Below are 25,209 nucleotides of genomic sequence, written 5' to 3' on the forward strand. Positions count from 1 at the left end.
TTGCTTTTTTTATATATATTCATTTATTCAAAAGAAGTTATTGTCACAATATTTGCACATTGCTTTCCTAATATCATAATTCCAGTACACACAATGTTTTGCAGAGACATTTTTGGGAGAGCAGACCATCTGGAAAACATTGCATGCTATTTCACGCGTCATATTTATGTCCAAACATCCACTAAGCATCTTAAAAATGACCATGTAATCTAAATATTAAATGTCACATAAACATCTGAATGCTGTTCAAGCGGAGAAAGTTTAATGACGTGTAAATTGTAGCTACATTTTGACACACACCAACTGGGCATCTTAGTAATCGATCGTTTAAGTTTGTTTTGCAGTCCCTGAAAAAAAAAGAGGGACATCGGTTCGTAATTCATTGCGATCCAGTGGACCGTACTGGAGGATGTCTGCACTGGTGGCCAAGAGATTTTTTGCTCAAAATGCAACATTGATTCTTTCAGACTGTGTGTGAGTTTAATCATAGTGGCAAAATTGATTCATGAAATTTATGACTGAGTATGACTTTGCAGAAGCCTCCGGAAAAGTTGGGAAGAAATCTCTTGATTTATAAAAAATTTTTCCCCCTCTTTGTGTCACACTTTTATGAGTAGCTTTAGAAGTTATGAAAACCGTTCTTGCAGATTTTCAGCCTGTAGAAATACAAAACTGAAGTAAAATCTCCTGTTCACTGACTACAAAATTATACCACAATACAAATTACACGGCAGACATATGAAATCAAATCACCTCCCCAGAGAGATATTAAACAAATCCTAAATTAGCTCACCTTTTATGGCTACGAATCTCGCACGAAGAATACTTTAGCTCTATCTTAGGAGTGGGAGAGAGCTTATGAGAGCTGCCATTCCACAGAGGATGCTGGGATTGATTGTACAGCCCATGCAGTCAGAGGGTCATGTTGTCTTTTTGCCTGTTATTGATGCTTCTAAAAAGAGGCTCACAAATTGCTCTGTTTACCCTGAGAATTCTGGCCCGGGGTTGAGTCGACCTGTAAAGTCGTTGCCATGGCAACATCTCCCTCCGAGCTTGATAAAGGCCTGTCAGCATGGTGAATGATATTTTAACTCTAATGGCTCATAGTGCAAAGCAGGAACAAACATCATTTCCTCTCAGTGTACGGCTGGCATCTTTACACAGTCTGTAGTGGGAGACTATGAGGTGAAAAAAACGTAAAATGCTTTTATGACCTTGTGACTCCAATGAAAACGCTAATAATATAAACTGTTGTGAATATATCTACAGTGTACACCGTTTCTGTTGTGATGGATTTGTAAGTTTGTATCTCGTGATTAAAAATTGCATTTTAAAAATCACGTGATTAAAAATTAGTTTTAGACAAAATGTAATGTTAAATGCTAAGCGCAACTAAATCTATAATTGTTTAATTTTATTTTCGACATCTGTCGACAGCCTCTACACCTCATTTCAGTAAAATTAAGCATTTTCAACTCAGTTTTTAGAGGAAAGCTAAATTTTTTACAAACGACATGGAAGTGGTGTGACCAAAAATTGTTTTTGTTTCTTGCGTGAAAGTTTAGCTTAGCTTATCTTAGCTCGTGGTTTCGTATAGTGTGTATGAAAATAAATTCAGTAAAACCTAAAAATTTATAAATGATTTTACCACCTTGTGGCTACAATAAATACACTAATAATATAAACTGATATAAATATATTTAAGTTTAGACAGTTTCTTTTGTGATGGATTTGTAAGTTTGTACGTCGTGATTAAAAAAAAGTTTTGTTTTTAGACAAAATGTAACGTTAAATGCCAAGCGCAACTAACTCTGTAAGTTTATAGTTTTCGACGTTTGTTGTTTACGTCAAAGCCTTTACACTTCATTTCAATGGTATTTTGATGCATTTTCAACTCAGTTTTTAGAAGAACCTAGATTTTCACGAATGTTATGTTGCGTGAGATTCGTAAAATGCTTTTACGGTCTTGTGGCTCCAATGAAAACACTAATAATATAAACTATTATAAATGTATCTAAGTGTACACAGTTTCTGTTTTGACAGGTTTGTACGTTTGTAAGTCATGATCCAAAATTATATTTGTTTTAGACAAAAAAAGAAATTATAATTAGTAATGCATTCAAATTTGAAGAGAATATTCAGGATGGGACTTGATTGAATCTGTCCAAACTTGAACTATAATATTGTTGGTTAAAGAGACCTCAAAATGCAATTGCTGTCATCATTTACTCCCCCCTAATCTCTAGGAGTTTCTTTTTTCTGTTGAGCACAAAATAAGATATTCTGAAACATCAAGTCAAGTCAAGTCAAGTCTGCTTTATTGTCAATTCTTCCACATGTACAGCACACTGCGACTCACAAGACAAAAAACACGAAAACACCTTTCTGTCGGGAGAGAGAGAAGCCGCAGCGTGTGAACGCGCCGCCATCTAATACGGATCATTTTGTGAAACAAACAGTTGCCGGTAGCCACTGACTTCCATAGAATGGAAAATAAATACTATGGAAGTCAGTGGCTACCAACTAGCAACTGTTTAGTGAGTAAATGATGAACTATTACTTTAATATTGTATTTTTCCACATCCATCGCCTTAGTTACATAAGCAGAAATGTTTTTGTGGTGGACAGTGGACATTTTGTAGTTTTTTAGCATTAACTTTAGCATTGAATAAGGCCAAGTAAATTTATTGAGAAAGTTGTTGCACATTTGAATTTGTTGTTTTGTTGTTGTTGTTTTGTAGGAGCATCGGCACTAGCAAAGTGACTATACTGGGATACGGGCTGCTCACGACGGACGCACGCCCCCTGCTGGAGGCCCTGAACAAGCAACGATTCGACGTCATCCTGGTGGATGAATCCCACTACCTGAAATCTCGCAACGCAGCTCGTAGTAAAATATTGGTGCCAATCATTCAGAACGCCAAGCGTGCCATCCTTCTAACTGGCACCCCGGCGCTGGGCAGACCAGAGGAGGTACGGTTTCCTTCAAATCTGTTTGTCATTTGCTTTGATTTATTAAGCCATTTGGTAATATGCAGCATGGTTTTGTTTGAGCTAAACCAGGAGGAGATCTTGTCGTAGCTGACATATTTCCCATCCTCCAGTCATCGCTCATGTCACCCAAATTTGCAAGTACGATAATATCAAAAACTAAAAGTTTTGATAAGCCCCCCCATATATTATCACTAGGTTATTAAAATCATTTATTTTACTATTGTACTCACTATAAAATTATCTGATTACTACATGAAGTTCTTGTTCCTGCGCAGCACATTAGTTTACATTAGGAATAAACATTTATAGTCATTGTCATTTCTTTTGTAAAGTGACAGCTTGAAATTTGTCACGCAGTTACTATCTTGCTGGTCTAATGACCCACTCGCAGCCAAATTAAATTAATCAATCAAACAAGAGATCATTTTCAACATTTATCCTTTTATTTGATGCAGCAACCCAGTGTCGGATATTTTAGCCCATTTCATGTGGTTTTGTCCACCTTGTTCGGTTTACCTCGATATTACGCTGGCGTGGGTGTTTATGTAACCCAGTGACCTCTGTTGAGGCAGACTATCAATGGCAAGGGTGATGTGAGTAAAAATGAGGGGATTTTAAGTGATTTTAGAACCACGGCTCTGAATGAGAAGGAAGAGAGAGAGCTCTCTTTTTCACAGGTCTCAAAAGCACAAGTCTCATCTCTGCTGTTATTACTCTGTCCAGAGGTGTGCCAGTAATATTTGTAGTTTCCACAAACACCCTTGTCCTCACACTGTCTCGCTCTGTTCCCGTCTCTCTCTCTCTTTTTTTCCCTGTCTTCTTATTTTTTACATTGTCTGGGTCTTTGCTTTCATGTCACAATCTGTAACTCTGCCATGCCGGTTTTAGAAATGCAAGAACCAGGCTGCTGTATTCTAGCAGATTTTAGTCAGAGTGGATTAATTTAAAGGCATAATTCACCCCCCAAAAAATGAAAATTTTATCATCTTTTACTGACCCTCAGGTTTTTCCAAACCTGTAGAAATTTCTTTCTTCTGTTGAACCCAAGACATTTTAAAGAATACGGCTAATGAAATGGTTAATAGTCCCCATTGGCTTCTATAGTGCAGAGAAAAATACTATGAAAGTCAGTGGGGACCATCAGCTGTTTGGTTACCACCATTTTTCTAAATATATTCTTTTGTGTTGAGCAGAAGAAAGAATTGGAACAACTTGAGGATGTAAATGATGACAAAACTTGGTGAACAATCACTTAAATTGAAGTTAAACTGATGGTACAACAATATACTCATGTGAATTGTGTGTGAATTGTTCAAATATTGAAACATTGAACATTTATCTTTCTATACATCTCCAGTGAACAAAAAACATGGCTAGTGAATTCTGGTAGACCTTGGTCAGGGTGGATGCTATATTTAGTTTGAGGTATACGAAAATGACTCTTTAATGATGTGTTGTGATGTGTACACAAGCGTCGATCGCTCACTGAAAATGCTTTATTTCCTAATTTTTAGTTCAGCTTTTCTGTAAATTGTTCGTAATCTATTCTTGCAAATCAAGTGGATTTCTGTGTAAATTGTCTTCAAACTTTTCTTATGAGCAGAGCTAATTTGTGCAAATTGTTCGGAAAGCCATTCTTAAAAGTAGAGCGAATTTCTTTGCAAATCATTCGTAAACCATTCTTAAAAGCAGGACGAATTTGTGCAAAATGTTCATAAAACGATTATTACAAGCAGAGTAATTTTTCTCTGCAAATCATTCATAAAACCATTCTTACAAGCAAAACGCATTTGTGAAATATGTTTGCCAAACCATTCTTACCAATTTTTTAGCAAATCATTTGGAAAAAAAAACAGTGTTATGAGCAGAGCAAATTTCTCAGCAAAATGTTTGCAAAGCCATATGAGCAGAACAAATTTTATTGCAAATTGTCCGCAAAGTAATTCTAAAGAACAGAACTAATCTGTGTGCAAATATTCACAAAACAATTGAATATTACAAATTCCATTTGCGAATCATTTACAAAATCACTCTTACAAGCAGAGAGAATGTGCAAACTTTGCAAATTGTCTGCAAAGTCATTCTTAACAACAGAACTAATGTTTGTGCACATATTTACACAACCATTACGAAATTCTTTTGCAAATTATTTACAAAATCACTTTTACAAGCAGAATGTGCAAACTGTTCGTAAAGCCATCCTAACGAGCATAACAAATTTCTTTGCAAATTGTTCGTAAAATCATTCGTACAAGCAGAATGAATTCCTGAATATTTCTCAGAAAATTGTTCACAAAACTACTTATGAGCAGAATGAATTTTAATGCAAATTGTTCACAAAACCATTCTTATGAGACAGGCGAATTTCTGCAAGAAGTTCGTAAAACCATTCTTACAAGCAGAGCAAATTTCTTTGCAAATTGGTTGCAAAACCATTCTTAAAAAATTATCTTTGTGTAAATTCACAAACCATTACAAACAGTACAAATTCATATTTAAATCATTAACTAAGCCATCACAAGCAAATTGTTTGTGCAAATCATTCTCAAAACCATTATAAACAGAATGAATTCCATGTACAAATAATTTGTAAAACCATTCATATGAGCAGAACAAATCTGTAAAAAAAAAAATGAACAGACCACATTTCTGAGTAAATGGTTCATAAAAACCATGTTTTATATAAAGTGTTACATTTACTTCAATATGAATGGTTTTCCGAATGTTAGACATTAAATTCATTCTGCTCGTGTTTTATGAATGAAGCCCATTTAACAGACTGCAGTTCCACTCCTCACAGCCAGTTTTATTCTCATTATATTAAATATTGTGTTTACTCCCACTAGTTTTTATTGCTGATCTACCCATCACTGATGGCCAGTTAATTGACCAATACATTATTCAGGAAATACTAAAGGCTTCATTTTGAAGGATGCTACATTCTGTGCACTTTCTTGGTACACTGTGAGAGCTGCTGTTTTCTTTCTTTAAAATGTTCACTGGACAAAAGCATTGCCAAAATGTACATCACTGCGTACGCAAAGACCTCTCAAGATGACTCTTGTGTGTATATTATGGGAGTCTCGACCTCCATTGTTCTTCTAATCCCTTTGAAACGTCTATCTGGTCTTCTTATGAAAGACAAGTGTTTTCTTAATTCATCAAGATAATCGCTGTTAGGTTTATACTAACTGAGCGTAATGTGCACTATGAGACTTTCTCTTAGATGAAACACATTTGCATTTTATGAACTTAATACCCGATTTAATCAGCTTTAATCAGCAGAGTATTTGTTCGCACCAGCTATAAACAGAAATCTGCTGACCGATTTTCAATAAACTCATGATTGCAAAGGCCCAAGGTCAGAACTATAAAAGTGTCCCTCTTTTTAAAGTTATTTGTTCCCATTGGAAGTTACTAGTGTAAAGTTAGTTCTGTGTATGACATTTATGATGTCACATTGATTGATGTTTTGATCTCTTGATCTCTCTTTCAGCTCTTCATGCAAATCGATGCTTTGTATCCACGGAGGTTTGGAACCTGGAGCGACTACGCCAAAAAATACTGCAACGCACACTACAAGTAAAAACCCTTGTTTTTTAATGTACAATACAGCATTCAAATGACAACTAAAAAGGGCAAAACTGTTCAAGTACAGCCAAAAGTTTAACACTAAAATGGCTACATTAATTAAAAGACTAAGACTAATTGGTTTGCAATACATTTTTAATTTAGCATTACCGTTTTATCATTATTATTTATTCCTCGAGCAACTTTTATTGATTAAAACTTTGGTTGTTATTTTAGAGAATTTAGATGCAGAGAGGTTTGACCAAAAACACTCATGTTGTTTGTAAAACCATTCTAAGAAGCAGAATAATTTTGTGAAAATGTTTGCGAAACCATTCTTACGAGTAGAATGAACTTGTGAATAATGTTTGTAAAACAGCATCATGTTTCTGCAAATCCTTCGCAAAAATATTCTCATGCTCAGTGAATTTGTAAAAAAAAAAAAATTTGTAAAACTTCTTACGAGTATAGCAAAATTGTTCAGCAAATTGTTAGCAAAATCCTTCTTAGGAGCAGAGTGAATTTCTCTGCAAATCTCTCGCAAAAACATTCGTTCAAACAGATATATTTGTGAAAAATATTTGTAAAAGCTTTATTACAAGCAGAATGAATTTGTGCAAAATGTTCATCAAACGAGGACTTCAAATTTCTCTGCAAATCGTTTGCAAAACCATTCGTAACAATGCAGAATGAATTTGTGCATAATATTCGTAAAACCATACTTGTGAGCAGAACAAATTTTTCTGCAAATTGTTTGCAAAATCCATTCTTATTAGCAAAGCGAATTTCTCAGCAAATTGTTTGCAAAAAACTTTTTACAAGCGGAACAAAATCGTGCAAATTGTTCGCAAAACCATTCTTATGAACAGAACAAATTCTTCTGCACATTGTTTGCAAAAAGCATTCTTATTAGCAAAGCGAATTTCTCAGGAAATTTGTTTGCAAAAAAAATCGTACAAGTAGAACCAAATCGTGCAAATTGTTCGCAAAACCATTCTTATGAGCAGAGCGAATTTGTGCAAAATGTTCATAAAACCATTCTTACGAGTACAGTGAATGTCTTTTCAATTCACTCCCAAAACCATTCTTAAGAACAGAATGAATCTTTGTACAAATCATTCATAAATAGTAGGTAAAATAGTAAAATTTTTATTATATTTTGAATTGCGTTTTCCATTTTCTTTGCGTTTTTGCCATACAGCTTTCCCATGTCGAATATTACCTACAATTATTAGGTGAATTGGTAACATTTTAATTATATCGAAGCATTTTCATTGATATTTTTCAGTATTTCATGGAATTTGCCTGTCCGCCATCTTATTTTTTCCCCAACTAAGCTCATCGCAGTGCATTCTGGGATTATTTTCTCTGTTAAATATACATTTTACATCTGTAACGCAAGTCTGTAATCCTTTAGAATGCTGTCTAGGTAGACAGCTGACTAGGGTTTGGTGCAGAGCTAATTTGTTTATGTGTGTGTGTGTAGCGGCAGCATTAATGTGAAGCTCAGATATGAGTTGGGTCATGAAGAAGAGTGGTGTTCAGAACATCTGAGACGAGTTTTGCTCCTCTCTTCTTCTTATCAAATCTACAGCGGAGAAATTAAATGACAGCGATCCGCACAAGGGTCTCGGAGTACAAATTAATCTACCGAGGAGTAGACTCGGAAGCGCACACACAAATTCCTGTCAATCATTCGTATATGCGGCAGTAAATATAAAACATTCATAATGAAATCTCTCACAGACACGCACACACACATTTAAGATAGAAAAGGTCTCATTTCAATGATGGTACCTGAGGATTTTAGTGAAATTAGGCGGATATACAGCACAAGTGTGTTTTATGAATGAGTAAAATGTTTTTGTGTGCAGGTTTTTCGGGGCCAGACGGCAGTGGGACTGTCGCGGTGCGTCTCATTTGGACGAGTTACACCAGCGTCTGAGCGAGATTATTATTCGCAGACTCAAGAATCAGGTGCTGACTCAACTACCACCCAAAATACGCCAACGAATCCCCTTCGACCTTCCCAAAGATGCTGCCAAGGTATGCAGTAAACGTTTCCAAGCAGCTTCACAGTTATAGAATATAAAAGAATACGGTTACCGTGGTCAGTACCATGTTTTGTCTTTTTAAATGTGCCATGCTAAGAGTGTTTTACTTTATTTATTAGTATTATTTTATTTATTTATTTATTTGCTTTAAATTTCATGATGTTCTTGGAAGTCAGCTTATATTATTAATTATAGTAAATTAATACATTTAAGTTGATCAGTAATAATTCTATATAAATAAACAAATTTCATTATAAGTTATGAATTGACTTTTTATTTATACATTTTACTAGTAATTAAATTAAAAATACTTTAAATCTAAAAATATAAGGAAAACACTTGCATCAATCAAAATAAATAGAAACAATAATGATTACAAAAATTATTTACAATTAAAACATTAATTTTATAAGTAATACTGTAAAATGCTGTAAAATTGAAAAAAGTTAAAAACACTTGAATAAAACAAAAACGATGATTACATGAAAATAAGACTTTTTTTCTAATTTATATATTGATTTTTTTTATGCATTTATACATTAATTTTACTAGTAATTAAATTAATAATACCTTTAAACAAAAATATTTAGAAGGATAAACATTTGAATAAAACAAATTATATATTTTTATACATAATTTCTACAATATTTTTATACTGTACTATCCTTTATATTATTTTCATATTTATGTGTAAACAAATTTTGTTTACATGTTTACATAAACATCTAAGAATAATAAAAACACTTAAAACAAAATTAAAAGTCAGCAAATATTTTTAAAATAATTTTATGAATTGTACAATTTTATGATTTTTTTTTTTTTCAAAAGTATACTGTACTTAATCTTACTAGTAATTAAATTGATAACATAAATCTAAAAAATAGCTAGAAGGGGAAAAACATTTGAATAAAACAAAAAAGAAAAACAATAATTACATAAACACTTTTTTTTTATCATTTCTGTATCTGTATTCTGATTTTTTTTTTTTCAGAAGTATACAATAATTTTACTAGTAATTAAATTAATAATACCTTAAATCTAAAACTAGAAGGAAAAACATTTGAATGAAACTAAAAAAATTATTTCTGAATTGTGTTTGTATACATTACTTTTAGTAGTAATTCAATTAATACATTAATGAATTTAAAAATAAGAAAAAAGCTTGCATACAAGAAAAAAATATTAATTTAATTTATTAAATTCATTTTACTAGTAATTAAATTCATACTTAGAAGGGAAAACATTTGAATAAAACGAAAAAAATCGGTGGTTTCATAACAAAAAAACACACCAAAAAAAACAAACACAATTAGCAATTTCTTATATTATAAATGTCATCGATATCATCCTCTCCAAATAGTTTTTTCTGTATTTTCTCTCTCTCTCTTTACATTTTTTTCCCATCACTTGTTCTGAACTAACAGAACAAAAGCAGGTAAATATAGTGATTTTCCCCAGGACAACCGCCCCGTTCCTGTTGCTAGGCAATAGTATCCGATTAACACAAATTATAATTTCATCTCACTTGTCTCTGATCACTCTCTTTTATTTCCACATCTTTTTTTCCCTCCTTTGGCAGCCAAGCGAGCTGCCAGCATGTTATTCAGAGAGGAATGGACATTAGTAATCATCACATTCTGTTCCGATCCGTCGCGTTTAGCGAGACTCGGCTTATAATTGCTGCGTCGTCTAAAAAAAAAAAGTCAAAGGTGCTTGTTCCTCACGTCATTTCATTTTCATGTGAACTTTCTGTGGACCAGGGCAGCAGTGTGTGAGAATCCTTCAGTCTGGCTGACGATAAAGCCGTTTTTTCCCTCTATATCTCCAGCAGGCTCTCGTTTTCTTTGCGATTATTTGGTCTGTCTGTCTCTCCGACTGTCTCTATCTCTCTCTCTCTCTCTCTCTCTCTCTCTCTCAGAGTAATGAGTGTGTGTGGGCAGGAGTGCTTGTACAGCAAGTTTTGAGTGTGTGTGTGTGTGTGTGTCAGATTTCAGAAACACAAAGAGCAGCTCACCTGCTGTAGGACCTCATAAATCATCTGCTGTCAGCACACACACACACACACACACACACACACACGCTCTCTGTCTAACTAGTTTACACACAGCGGTCCAGGGGACAGATGTTCTTTCACTATAACCCAAATCTCACCAGATCACTTTTAAAATGAACGACCTGCGTTTTAACGAATGGTTGGGTGGAGCAAACCCGCGCCCCGCGACTCGCTTGCTGACCCTCACTGCCCAATTTACACGTTTATATTTACAAACGCGCTAGACGTTCGGCAAAGCTAGCGTGAGGTTATTTACAAACTTCAGTTTGTTTCTGGTTGTTTTGGTTAGGAAAGGCGTTTGTTGTTCTGTGTGTTGACGTTTGGTTGGTTTTCGGTTCGTCTAGATGTGAAACAAACGGAATAAAGTACAGCTAAATGAGTTGAGTGGAAGTCTTTTGTATTACAAAAACATGTATATTTAATTGCACCTTTCATAAAATACAAAAAGCATAGAAATTATTTGTTTTAAATGATTTCTTCCACAATTTTAGGTTTAAATGATAATACAGCTGTTTGAAAATGTGAAAAGATTCATGTTTTTAATGTTTATATTAATATTTACACTACAAAAATCTATTAATCTATACTATCTATCAGTCTGTTGCTACATAGTATCTGTTTGTCTATCTACAGTATCCGTCTCTGTCTAGTCTATCTATCTATACAGTATCTATCCATCCATTTATCCATCTATCTATATTTATATGTCTGTCTGTCTATCTCTGTCTATTTATCTGTTTGTCTGTCCGTCCGTCCGTCCATCCATCCATCCATCGCGTCTGTCTGTCTCTCTGTCTATTTATCTGTTTCTATCTGTCTATCTGTCTGTCTATCTGTCTGTCTATCTAATATCTATCTATTATCTGTCTGTCTGTCTGTCTATCTATCTATCTGTCTGTCTATATATCTATCTATCTATCTATATTATCTCTATATCTATGTATCTTACTCTCTTTACATTTGTCACCTAATTATCAGTGTTATGTTATACATTGTGAAGCATATAAAGGAGCTCTGGGCTGAATAATGGTTGTGTGTCTTTCTCGCGCTCCGTTTCCTTCATTCACTGCTTGACTTCCTGTCAGTCTGATGTCCAAACCCTGGCAGCACCTCTCGGGTAGTGCAGGCGGATCTGCATTTGTTTTAGGGGCAGAGCAGGGCTCTGTGTGTGTGTGTGTGTGTGTGTGTGTGTGTGTGTGCCATCCTCTCTCTCCTGGGCATTGTGTTGGCAGTCGTCTTCTCACAGGAAGCGAGTGCTAGTTTTGAGCGGTGGGAGAAACTGATGAGCTCTGAGAGTGAGAATCAGTTTGTGGAGGTGATGAGTCTCATCACACACATGTATAAGCAGACCGCCATTGCCAAGGTAAAGAGTGTGTGCAAAATCCTCAAGATGTTTATTTCTCATTTCACATCGCCCTAATTGTCTAAAATGGCTGTAGATCTTGATGCTGTGGGAATTTCTGTGTACTTCCTTTTTTTTTTTTTTTTACTGGGTTGTATATGAGTTTTGTGTTCCTTTGGGTCTCAAAAACTCTTTTCAGTGTACTAGTTTAAGACTGAAGCAAATTTAGAAAAAGGGGATAAATCGACCATATCGGTTACCAACATTACTATTTTTTTTAAATGTGTGAATCTCATGAAACCTGTTCCTGAACATATCTGAGAAACATTTGAAAATGAACATATGAACATATGAAATACAAATCTTGCCTTGGCAATTAGCTGAAATAAAATGTTTTACTTGATGTACTTCAAAATATACTAGAATATAGACATAAAAAAAAAACACAGAAAAATAAAAACTGTTTCAAAATATTAATAAAAATAACTTGATACTAAAAATACCACTGGTTTGGAACCAGAAAGATTTTTTATTTATATATTATTTAGATTTTTTATTTAGATATGTTTATTTAGATATTTTATTTTTATTACAAAAAGCACATTTCTCTCCATTTCACATTACTGTAATGGGAAAAATATGACATTTACATTTCAAAGTATGTATGCATCATGGTAGTAATTGTTATAGTACCTTCAATGTCTGTTAATTTTTCATTTAAACATATATTTTTTTATTTTTAGTAATTTTTTATACATGTATAAATATATTTATATATTATATTTTTTATATTAAAATACTGAAAATCACTATTAAAAATAATAGCAATTACTTAAAAAAAATGTTTACGTAATTTTTAGTAATGGAAATTTGTTTAATTGTTTACTGAAAGGGTAGACAGACAGACAGACAGACAGATAGTCAGATAGATAGATGCTGTAGATAGATGTGATAGGTGTTCTAGGTTATTTCTGACATGTTGCTAGGGTGTTCTGGGTGGTTGCTAGGTGAAAAGTCTAGTCTCTATATGTGACTCATGTCCCTCAAAGCAAGACTATAAAATTTTGGTCTCTTTTTTTCATCAATCAGGCAAAATTCATAAGCCTAAACTCTTCTGAAACCTCAACAACCCTTCCTGTAAACCAAAACATTACTGTACTAGATCCACCCTAGCATCCGAGTAAAAGAAAAGTCAGCCAGCCCTCATTTCAACTTCATCTCTTTCTCTGAATGCCATCCGAATAACAGCCATCTGCAGCGAGTTTCCCTCCTCTAACGATGAGGGACAGCGTGAAACCGCCGCTAACGACCACCATGGCAACCGGCCCTTCTGTTCTCCACATCAAACACCGCCGCATTGCCATGGGAACGAGCTCCGGGAGGGCCAGACCGCCGTCGCGCCGACCTTAACTCTGACCTTTTTGATCGGCCGACATCTTTTCCTGCAGATCTCGCACTTAACAAGGTGTTTTTATGAGCTCCAGACGAGACCTGCCGCAACTTTCGTGGCTTTTTGCATCACTCACACGAACTTTAACATCACAGTTCAGAGAAAAAAAGGGACTTTGCACAGATTTGTCGTAAAAAAGCAAGACTATTCATTCCGTCGGGAGTTTTAGACGTTCTTTCTTCTCGAACGATTTAAGCTACGACCACTTTAATATCGTCCTCCTGAGCACAGCGTGCGTCTTGAATGAAGCTTTCCAGCGTGTGTATCAAACCAGCGCGAGTGTGAAAGCAGTGTGTGTGTTTTTTAATTTGTCAAACCCGTGTGCTCTGGTCCCCGCTGCTCTTGTCCTCTCTGCTCTTTCATTTATTGTTTGCCACTGAGACGATATCCTCTCTCTCTCAGGGCAAAAATGTGCGGTGTCAGGAATGGTGTCGCTTTTTGTAATCGCTGTTTTTGCCAAGCGAAAATGAGTGAACCGGAGCCACCGCGCACACGTGTACACTCGAGGCTGTAAAAAAAAAAAAGCCTCCGCGCTCCTTCACAGACAGTTTCGGGCGCCAATTAGGCGATATTAAAAAGGCAAAACTCTTCAGTAATGAGAAACCCGAGAGCAGCTTTGAAACTCAGGAAAAGAGGACTGGCTTCCGGCAAATGACTCGGTACGCTGTTCGTTTAACAACTATGCTAACCATAACGGGCGTTAGCCGACGAGTTTATCTCGCAGTCTAGGGATTTTGAGGAGATTCGTGTTTTTATTGTTTTTTTTGTTTTGTTTTTGTTTTTTTGGAGATGGAAAAGCAGGTCTCACTGGATGAAAGTCAATTTGGGATTAAAGTGGCGAAACAACACTGTTAAATGTAGTAAAATCGCATTAGCACTCGTGGCAGATTGCAGTTATGAAGGCCAGCAACAGCACTATAATAAAAGACACTTGGGTTTTATTAGTAAGTACATTTATAGACTAGATTTTTACAGAAGAAAACTACTAGGAAGGTTGCCAGGGAACTTGCTGGCCACAAGATCAAGTCGAGAGATTATTTTCTATAAAAAAAAATACATTAAATAAATAAATGGTAAAAATATAATAATAATATAAATAAAATAGAGTTTTTAAAGAAATTAATACATTCTGCAAAGGCACATTGAATTGATCAATAGTAAATGCATTTGTAATGCTACAAATAATTTCTTTTTCAAATAAATGCTTTGAATCAGAATCAGAATGAGCTTTATTGCCAGGTATGTTTACACATACGAGGAATTTGTTTTCGTGACAGAAGCTTCCACAGTGTAACAGAATGACAGTGACAGAACAAAAACACAGATAATAAAAAATACAAAAAAATAGAACAAGTAAATAAGGAATAAAAATATATAAATCGACAATTGTATGTGCAGGTAAATTACAATAGACAACCCTGAGGAGCTCCAGTGCTGATTATACGGGTGCTGGATGTGGATGTTTGAACTTTCTATCTATCGAAGAATAAAACGTTTCCACATTAGTTTATTAGTTTCCACAAAACTATTAAGCAGCACAACTGTTTTCAACATTAATAATAATATGAGCAGCAAATCAGTGTATTAGAATGATTTCAGAAGGATCATGTGACACTGAAGGCTGGATTAATGATGCTGAAAATTCAGCTTTGCATCACAGGAATAAATTACATTTTAAAATCCTTTAAAATAGAAAACGGTAATTCTAAATTGAAATAATATTTCCACAATATTACTGTTTTTATTGTATTTTTGATTAAATAAATGCAGCCTTGGTGAGCAGAAGAGACTTTCAAAAATAAAACAAAACCAAAAAAACTCTTCTATTTACAAAAAAAAAACTTTTGAAAAGTAGTGTATATAAAATATAAAATGAGATGTAGATATATAAATATTTTTTAAATAATTTTTTTAATGTATATATAACGTTGTTTGTGACCATTTGTATCAAATGTAGCATTCGTTCAGAACCAATTTCATGTGTCTAATTTTTAGATGTTGGATCTGAAACTTTCCATTTTATAATTCATTTGGTACCGTATTAGAATGTTTGACTTTTTAGAATGTTCGAATTTTTTAAATGTTAGAATTCCTAAACGACATTTCCTGGATGGATCACGATATGATTGTTCTCTATTTCCTTCTTTTTCTTTCCATCTCTCTCAGGCCGGAGCGGTGAAGGACTATATAAAGATGATGTTGGAGACCGAACAGCTGAAGTTTCTGGTCTTCGCTCATCATCTCAGCATGCTGCAGGCGTGTACCGAGGCTGTCATCGAGGCCAAGGTGTGTGTGTGTGTGTGCGCGTGTGCGCGTGTGCGCTCAGACTCTAGTGAAAGCAAAAGTATGTCAGCACCTCAACCCTGTTCATTAAATCAGCCAGCAGCAAAGCCTGTCACACCGCCGTCCCAACACACACACACTGACCCATTCAGAGAGAGAAAGAGAGGTGGATGTTTTTGTGTATGTGAGCTGAATGAGAGATAAGGCCAAAAAAGTGTTTGTGTGAAAGGGGGAAAAAACAGAATGAAAGGGCTTGACAGCACTAAAGGAGGTGAAGGAGAGCGTGTTGATTCCCTGGGTAGAGTTCATTCTTTGCTTTAACACATTCCCTCAGTAGGGCACTGGTTTATTCTTATGGCAAAAGAATAGGTTAGAGTCTCGCTGTCAATCAGGTGAGTGTGTGTATATAAACCACAAGTTTAAAAGTTATATTAAAAACAATTTTCATGCAAAAATGTCAATATTGACATCATTTACTCACCGCTGTTGCTGAAAATCTGAACGACTTTCTTCATTCTGATGAGCAAAATTAGAGAAATTGAATATTGTGCCGTTGGAAAGATTCAAAATGATTTATAAAAGTATCATAAAAATAGTCCATACGACTCGTGTGCTATATTTCAGGTCTTCTGAAGTCCTCTTGATATCCATCCTAAACTCTTTGATAGCATTTCATGAAGTAACGATGTCCAATTCATGAAATAAATTATTCTTTTGAGTTGGATCTTTGAGAGAGTTGAATTTGAGAAACTGATCAGGGCTGCATTTCCAAAAAGCATCGTAAGCCTAAGTTGATTGTAACTCCATTGGTTCCAATGGGTCTACGATGTCCTTAAGCTTACGATGCTTTTGGGAAACGCAGCCCCGTATGTTTGTAATCAAATCAATCTAACTGATTTTGTGAACTGGATCAACTGATTCAGTAATTTTTCTTTTGGTAAAATGTGAGTCGAGTTTGAGGACCTGACCAATTCAGTTTATAAATGAATAGTTCAGACTGATTTTGTGAACTGGATCAACTGATTCAGTAATTTTTCTTTCGGTAAAAAGTGATTTGAGTTCGAGAACCTGATCAGTCAGGTTTGTAAATAAATTATTCAGACTTTTTTTGTGAACTGGATCAAACGAGTCAGTCATTTTTCTTTCAGGAAATGGGAGTTGAGTTTGAGAACCTGATCAATTCGGTTTGTACATGTAAATGAATCATTCGGACTCATTTTGTGAACTGGATCAAATAATTCAGTAATTTTGAACATGACCAATTCAGTTTCTAAATGAATTATTCAGACTCATTTTGTGAACTGGATCAAACGATTCAGTCGTTTTTCTTTCAGTACGTGAGTTGAGTTTGAGAACCTGATCAATTCGGTTTGTAAATGAATCATTCAGACTGATTTTGTGAACTGGATCAACTGATTCAGTCCTTTTTCTTTCGGTAAAAAGTTATTTGAGTTCGAGAACCTGATCAGTCAGGTTTGTAAATGAATTATTCAGACTCATTTTGTGAACTGTATCAACTGATTCAGTAATTTTTCTTTCAGTAAAAAGTGAGTTGAGTTTGAGAACCTGATCAATTTGGTTTGTAAATGAATCATTCAGACTCGTTTTGTGAACTGGATCAACTGCTTTAGTAATTTTTCTTTGAAAAGAAAGTGAGTTGAGTTCAAGAACCTGATCAGTCAGGTTTGTAAATGAATTATTCAGACTGATTTTGTGAACTGGTATCAAGTAATTCAGTAATTCCTTCATTTCAAAGTCTGGTTTATAAACTAATTATTTTGAGTGGTTTTATAATCTGGATCAAACGATTCAGTCATTTTTTTTTTAAATGTATACATGAATAAATATTTATATTTATTATATATTCTATTAATTTTATAATATTTATTTAATTATTAAAAAAAACAAAACATGGAATTACCAAGAAATATCAGGTGATTTCCAGGCCTGAAAAAAAGTCATAGAAATGAATTACATTTTTAAGATTATGGAAACAGTATGGACATAAAAACTATGGTTTATTTAAATTCAGACGTATTTATACATTAAATCATTTGGTCCATTTCACAAAACCAGACTTTCAAAAATCTTACTGATCAGGTTCTCAAAATCACCTCACTGACTCGATGATCCAGGTCTAAATAATTCATCATAAACTTTGGTGTGACTCAGACTTCGGTGCACTTCTGAATGGTATCGGCCCAAAACTTGCATTGCATCACTTGACAAATCCATTTTTGTTGTCTAACAGACATTTCATCAGAGCTGTTGATTCATCTTTTACCACGATTCATTCCTCTTGTGCCTGTTCACACAGCGGCACGCTGAAAACACTTTGCACCCTAAAGAGCGCGGCTGGTTGCCGACACGGTGTCTTCACAGATGTCTCACTGTTTTAATGAGAGCTTGTTTTGTCAATTTCCTCTTCTTTTTGGCTCCCAGCCCCCTCTTTTCCTCCATCTCTCTCTCACTTTCTTGTTTCGCTGCTCTCTGGCCAGACGTTTGATCCCAGACACTGTGAAGATTTTCTTCGGCTTTTTCTTTTTTTATCTGTCCTGCCGTTAATTGGTGCTTATGAATCTTATGGGGGAAGAGGGGGCCTCGCACGAGCAGGTGTGATCGCACGCGCTCCGACGTTCTCACACCTGTCACGCTCCTCGCACTCCGAGCGAGAGATGGGAAGTTAGTCGGGAAGCTAAAATTAACACGGGTGTGAAAATTTCTGAAGTTGAGCGAGGCAGAATGAGAAAGGTGTTGTACACCGCTTCACCTGTGTTTTACAGCTGTCAGATGATGGTAGGAAGATGATAATGCCAAAAACGTACTTGAAACGCACTAAAAAGTTGCCAACTGCCAACTCTGGATGTGTCACATTCGCAGTAAGTTTCGACTTGAGTGCATTAATGCTCTCTGAACAACCACAGATCTGCAAAACTCAGTCTTTATTGTGTCAGTCGATGGTTATGAGTTTTGTTACTTCTCGCAATGCTTTTAGTTGGAAGAGATTTTGATTTAAAGGTGCAATTTTTGCCTTAATTACAAAGCTTTTATGCATAAATAAAAGAATGAAAATGTTAAAAACCTAAATTTACTTTAGACTCTCTTCTTTCCGCACTCTTTTCCAGGCTAGTTATATCCGCATCGATGGCAGTGTTCCATCTGCAGAGAGGATCCAACTTGTGCATCGTTTTCAAAATGATCCAGACACGCGTGTGGCCATACTAAGTATACAGGCAGCTGGACAGGTAAACAATCTTGTAACACCTTATGAGCATTGTACTGCTGTTTGTAAATCCCCACACAACTTTGTAATAGTTCCTTGTAACATCCATATTTCTTGTAACACCCACTCTGTTCTTCTTTACGCTTTATGCAAGCTTGTAACACCCCAACATTGTAATCATAAGTATGTTTTGAAATGCTTTATACAGCCTTGTAACATCTCCGCTGTGTAAACTTTGGTAACATTCCACTGTACAGTAATCATTCTAAGTTGAAAATGCTTCAAACAACCATGTAACATCTCCACCTTGTAAACATTGTAACATTCATTTACATAAATATCACATAACCTCGTAACAGTCAACCTCGTAATCATTTTAACATTCCTCTATATAGTATGTCTCAACCTTGTAATACTCAAGCTCAAAATCACTAAGTTGAAAATGCTTCAAACAACCTTGTAACATCTTCACTTCATAAACATTGTAACATTCCTCTACAAGACCATGTAACAGTCAACCTCATAATCATTTTAACATACCTCCATACTGTATGTCTCACACTGAATACTGTCAAAAAAAATTCTGTCATTCATTAATTAACACTTAACCTTATAACAAGTTTTAACTCATTACAAGTTACTTTGTTTGACATAACCTTGTGAAATCTCCAACTCGCTAACATTGTAACATTCCTCTATGTAGTACGTTACAAACTCGTAACACTGAAATTTTAATGCTCCCAAACACTGAATATATCATACTGTTCTATACTGTTCTTCTTTACACTTAAAGCAGACTTCTAACATCTTAACGTCACAAACATTGTAATGGTCCTGTTTGTATGACACACAACCTTGTAACACCCTGATGTAATAAACTACACAGCCTCATCACACTAGTACTTTGTAAACATTGAACTGTTCATTTATACTTCTCAAACACTGTTGTTCGTAACATTTCACAAAACCTTATAAAACCCCAACCTTGTAAACATACCTTGTAGCATCTCAAACACTTAATCATCATTCGACCTTAATGTTTTAAACAACCTCATAACACCTCAATCTTGTTACATCATAGTGTTATTCTTTATTCCTCATGCAACCTTGTTGTAACACTCTCAATAACTACATTTATCGATTAAATTAAATATTACTGTCATACTATATGATGTATACCATTCTTCTATACAGTATGTCACAACCTCGTAACACTCAACCTTGTAAACACCGTACTATTATTTGTTAAACTTTACACAACTTTGTAAATGCATTGTTATTATTTAAACTAGGGATGCACCATATTAGATTTTGCCACTATCCGATATGCCGATATTTTTCAAATCATTTTGGCCGATAGCCGATACCGATATATTTCGCTTTGTTTTTGAAACAACACCAAGTCTCTCCTGTGCGGAAATTATAAACAAATTATTTTTAATTTTGGTTAGTTTTGAGCAAAAACGTATTTGTTAGAAGTAATAAACATTATTAAAGTTTTTTTATTTAATGAGGGTACATTGAAAGCCTTGAAAATAACTAATAAAATCAGTCTCTGCTGTTTTTTTCCTCAGAAGATGCAGTTGAAACCTTAACATTTTATTTGTAGATTTAACATTAAAAGAGCTGTAAAAAATTCTAAAAATCTTTTAGAGCTCCTTGTATTTAACTTTTCATAATCCATTTGGAAAAATATTACGTATTACTGAATAAATCTGTATATATTAAGTTATTTAATTTACAAGTGTCATGTTTGGGATTTTTATTCATGTAAGGTATAGCTTCTGACTCAAAACAGATTCGTGATTTTATGACATTGATACTGCTTTATTTATTCAGAAACACAAGTATCTTAATGTTATTTGTTTATTTTACTTTTATTTATTATAAAGAGGCCAACAGCGCCCCCTAAGTAAATAAATCCGGTAAGGCATCAGGACCCGGGTGGGTCCTGCCCAGGAGGCTGCCGCTGCTGCACTACTAGAAAGTGTTGACTCTCTCGCACACCGGACGCGTCGTTGTGTACGTGCATTCTCAAATTAAATGCGGCAATCCAAAATGTGAATCAAATCATCATTCAGACAAAAGTTTGCTTCAAGAACGAACACACTGCTGACGTGATTTTATCACTGTCACACCCTGAGCAAATGTGAGCTATTAGTCTTATCGGCAAGATATATTGGCAATTTTTTTTTTTTTAATTGACCGATGGCGATGTTTACATTTAAGCCTTTATCGGCCAATTCCGATAACATTTCGATATCATTGTGCATACCTAATTTAAATATATCTTACTTTGTAACACCTCAACCCCTGATAAATTTATACATCACACAGTCTTGTAACATTCAACATTATTTACATTGTACTGTTCTTCTTTGTAACACCTGTTGTTCGTAACATTTCACGCAACCGTGTAAAACCTCAATCATAAACGTATGGCATGTGGTTCAGACGTTACCTGGTACGCTTAATCACGACACCGTCCGTTATGTTTCACACAACTTCAATATCGTAACATCTCACTGTTCTTTATTTTTCTCAACCTTGTAACACTCAAGAATGTCAACCTCAGTAACTTCACATGCAAATATTGCTGTCATACTGTATGTAACAGATGACTCTCCTTGTGCTCAGGGTCTGACATTTACGGCTGCGTCTCACGTGGTCTTTGCCGAACTCTACTGGAACCCAGGACACATCAAACAAGCAGAGGACAGAGCACATCGCATAGGGCAGACCACTACGGTACACATCCACTACCTCATTGCCAAAGGAACCTTTGACACCGTCATGTGGGCCATGTTAAACAGAAAGGTAGCTCAACCTTCAGATAATGAAAAAATGTCACCTTCAGTATTCATAGAAGCACTCAAAAAGTTTCACTGTCATTTTGTGAACATTTTTATAGATTACTTTAAATGTACAGTTTTGAATTGGTGCGAACATAGTTTCCAGACTTGCCGAAGTACTTCTAAAATAATCAATATGTAATGTCTTGGGACTAAATTAAGTGGCAACACAATATCTACTTTGGAGAGACTTGTTTGGAAAATGTGCCTTCATTTTCTGTGATTCTTACAAATGATATTGGACAGGAAACGGTTACGGGCAGCGCTCTGAACGGAAAGAAAGAGTATTTGAAAGCTGAGGTGGGAGACGAAGAGAAATGGGACTTTCTGAACTTTGCTAAGGCATGGACGCCAAGCGACACCATGAAAGGTGACTCTGAGGACGACAAGGATGGAATTTTCTTTTCTCATGTACGTAAACGTTTCATTATTGTTATAAATTAAATGTAAAATGCGACTACAGTTGTCATGATATCAAAAACAAATATGCTATAGGGATGCACCGAAACGAAAATTCTTGCCTGAAGCCGAAGCCAAACAAAATGAAACACGAACACGGTTTTCCGTGTTTTTTTCCCCATGTATTTTTCCAGATTTTTTCACCATTGCATAAATTAAATAGCCAAAATGTGCTTTTTACTGTTTTGTCTTGCTTTTCAAAGACAAAATAAATTACAAAACAAAAATTTAAAAATATTTACTTAACACTGAACATTTTTTAACATTCTAGCAAACATTCTAGCAACAAAGTACAATTTAACTTAAAATTAATAAGTTAGTAAAATTATATTTTTTGGCCATTTTTGAGACCCCCTTCTTGAATCAGGCATGCATTTTGTACTGTACAAATAAACGCAGCCTTGCTGAGCAGAAGGGACTTCTTTTAAAACGTTAGAAAATATTATGGATCCCAATTTGAACACTATAAATATTATTTAAAAAAAATATTAACAGAGCTGTTGTAATTATTGTTATTGTCTTATTTTTTTATTGTATTTCACAGAACAACAGTAAAATTCCAATACAAGCATTTATAAATGTTGGAGTTCTTGCTTTTTTTCAGCTTTTATTTTGGCGGAAACCTGCAGGAAGGCCTCAGTGCTTCTTTTTGTTGACAACAGCAGATTTATAAATGATTCTCATTACGAATTTGCGAAGACGTTTGTCACACGTATCGCATTGTCACATGCCTTGTAAAAATTCATAAAAATGTTACTGAGCAACTGACGAGTAACACTGTTTCAGCCCAGGTTTGGACTCTGAACCGTGGCTAAGCCGATAGCGCCGCGAGCTCGTGCAGCACTGTCAGAATGCATGCAATTTGTGTGTGTATTTGAAAACATAACGTTCTGCAGTTTATTTATGTATTTACTAATTGTTTTAGGCCATTTTGCGATTTCAATCATCATACAGTAAACCTTCCTCTTCTCATCAAAGACATGCGATGCAGTGCTAAACAGTCTCTGGCTGTCGGTGCTTGTAATGATATTAGCGTCTTTCTCAGACAGTTTTAAATACTTCCACACTGCTGAAATGTTTGCTGCATTAGTGCACGCCTCTATTTGATCGTGTCACGTCATTGTTCGGTACAATTTATTTGCTTTTCGCTGAACACAGAAAGAGCTTTTTTGGCTATTTTTGGCCAATTAATTTAGGTTGAATATTTGGTGCATCCCTAATATGCTATATGCAAAAATTCTAATATATACAGGCAAATTGACAATTAAAACACTAAAACAACATCGAACAGCAGTAAAATTAGTTGTTTTCATTATAGCAAATGAAATTACTACTTCGTAATTTTTTTTTTCTTGATTGATTTATCACTGCTAGTGACAGAACTGGTACTTTTGGCATTCCTAAACACGACAAGGCTTCCCACCTTTCAGTCGTGGAAACCTGAACCGCACAAAGTGCTTTTCTCTCTGAAGTGTCTTTGGTTTCATCACTTTGCTGTCATGAGATGAAGTTTCTTAGCCTCAAACACTTTGTGTGTCACAAAAATTTTTCTTTTTCTTCCCATCCGCCACAGTTTGAAAGGGAAAAGCAGCACGACATCCGATCGTTTTTTTCCCCCTCTGTGAACAAAGAAAAGAAGAGGAAACGAACCGGGGATTCACCCTCCAACGGATCTCCTCTCGCCCAATTACCCGAGGGGGCGGAGCCTGTTCGGACCCCAGAGATCCAGAGCTCTGATTTGAAGGCCGACCAGGGGGAGGACTTTTCTCCGCAGGTGAAGCGGTTTAGGCAGGTTAGCCCCTCGTCACGACGTGGGGGTAAGAAGAGCCCCCTGTCGTCCTTGTGCGCCCCCCGAAGGCTCTCGGCGGGACTGCAGGCTCCGCACCACAATCAGAAGTGGAACTGTTCGGCATGTACATTCTCCAACAGCGGATTGCTGCTACACTGCGAGATGTGTGAAAGTCCGCGAAATGCACAAAAAGGTGAAATCTACACACACAAACAATTGTCTAAAATTTTGTTTTTACTAATGTCAGCATCCTGTATTTGAGCAAACTTATGCATGAATCTCGTTTTCTCACTGTCCGTCCTACGCCTTGAAATCATGTGGCTTGTTGAGGACTTGTGCTGTTAAAATTCAGACTGAGCCATTATTTAACTTGATTTAACTCAAAACTGCTCAGCAAAACTAAGCAAGCACTTAGCAACACCCTTGGCAATCACAATATGCTAAAACTATTCAAAACAGCATAGCAACATCCCGACATTATCGCAGTTATGGCACGTTTTCTTAATTTATAATGGGGTCTAAAAGTCTGAAATCAGTGGTGACATCTAGTTCACATTTTTTAACTGTAAAATAATAAAATTAAATAATTAAATTAGATTTTTAAATGTATAATATTGATATATTAATCAAACATTTTAATATATATTTTATGTATGGACTAAATGTAATTTAATAAAAAATAAAATGAATTTTAATAAAAATACATTTACTTTTTATTAAATGCATAATATTTCTATATTTTTATTGTTTTTTTAAGCTTGCAGCATATTAGTTTTAATGAGAAGTTAAACTATTTTAACAATTTAAGAATGTCTTGGTTTGGTTTGTCTTTTGTGTTAATGACAGCAGCACTTGAATCATAACAAATTTATTAGTAAATAAATAAAATAAATTTATATTTTTCTAAACAAAATTTTGTACTATTTTAAGTAAATACATTTTATACATATACAGTATATATACACTGTATATATTAGTGCTGTCAAACGATTAATCGTGATTAATCGCATACAAAATAAACGTTTTGTTTACATAATATATGTGTGTGTTCTGTGTATATTTATTGTGTATATATAAATGCACGTACATAAAATTATATATTTTGAAAATATTTACATGTATTTACATGTCTATATTTAT

The 25,209-nt window shown here is 35.0% G+C and overlaps 1 protein-coding gene across 1 annotated transcript in view; it reads left to right on the forward strand.

Annotated features, from left to right (window-relative positions):
• LOC107687885 (DNA annealing helicase and endonuclease ZRANB3-like) overlaps nt 1-24,287 on the forward strand; it is a gene marked incomplete at its 3' end in the record, with an annotated part of 47,937 nt that extends 23,650 nt beyond the window's left edge. The window contains exons 6-14 of the mRNA XM_016485368.1: nt 2,742-2,973; nt 6,491-6,576; nt 8,439-8,610; nt 11,918-12,034; nt 15,630-15,749; nt 18,872-18,991; nt 21,607-21,786; nt 22,068-22,232; nt 23,854-24,287. Of these exons, the coding sequence (XP_016340854.1) occupies nt 2,742-2,973; nt 6,491-6,576; nt 8,439-8,610; nt 11,918-12,034; nt 15,630-15,749; nt 18,872-18,991; nt 21,607-21,786; nt 22,068-22,232; nt 23,854-24,287 (1,626 nt within the window). The remainder of the gene's footprint in view (nt 1-2,741; nt 2,974-6,490; nt 6,577-8,438; nt 8,611-11,917; nt 12,035-15,629; nt 15,750-18,871; nt 18,992-21,606; nt 21,787-22,067; nt 22,233-23,853) is intronic.
• Between the last annotated feature and the right edge of the window lie 922 nt (nt 24,288-25,209).

Source organism: Sinocyclocheilus anshuiensis, unplaced genomic scaffold (genome assembly GCF_001515605.1).
Source record: "Sinocyclocheilus anshuiensis isolate Anshui unplaced genomic scaffold, SAMN03320099.WGS_v1.1 scaffold273, whole genome shotgun sequence".
NCBI classification, from domain to species: Eukaryota; Metazoa; Chordata; class Actinopteri; order Cypriniformes; family Cyprinidae; genus Sinocyclocheilus; species Sinocyclocheilus anshuiensis.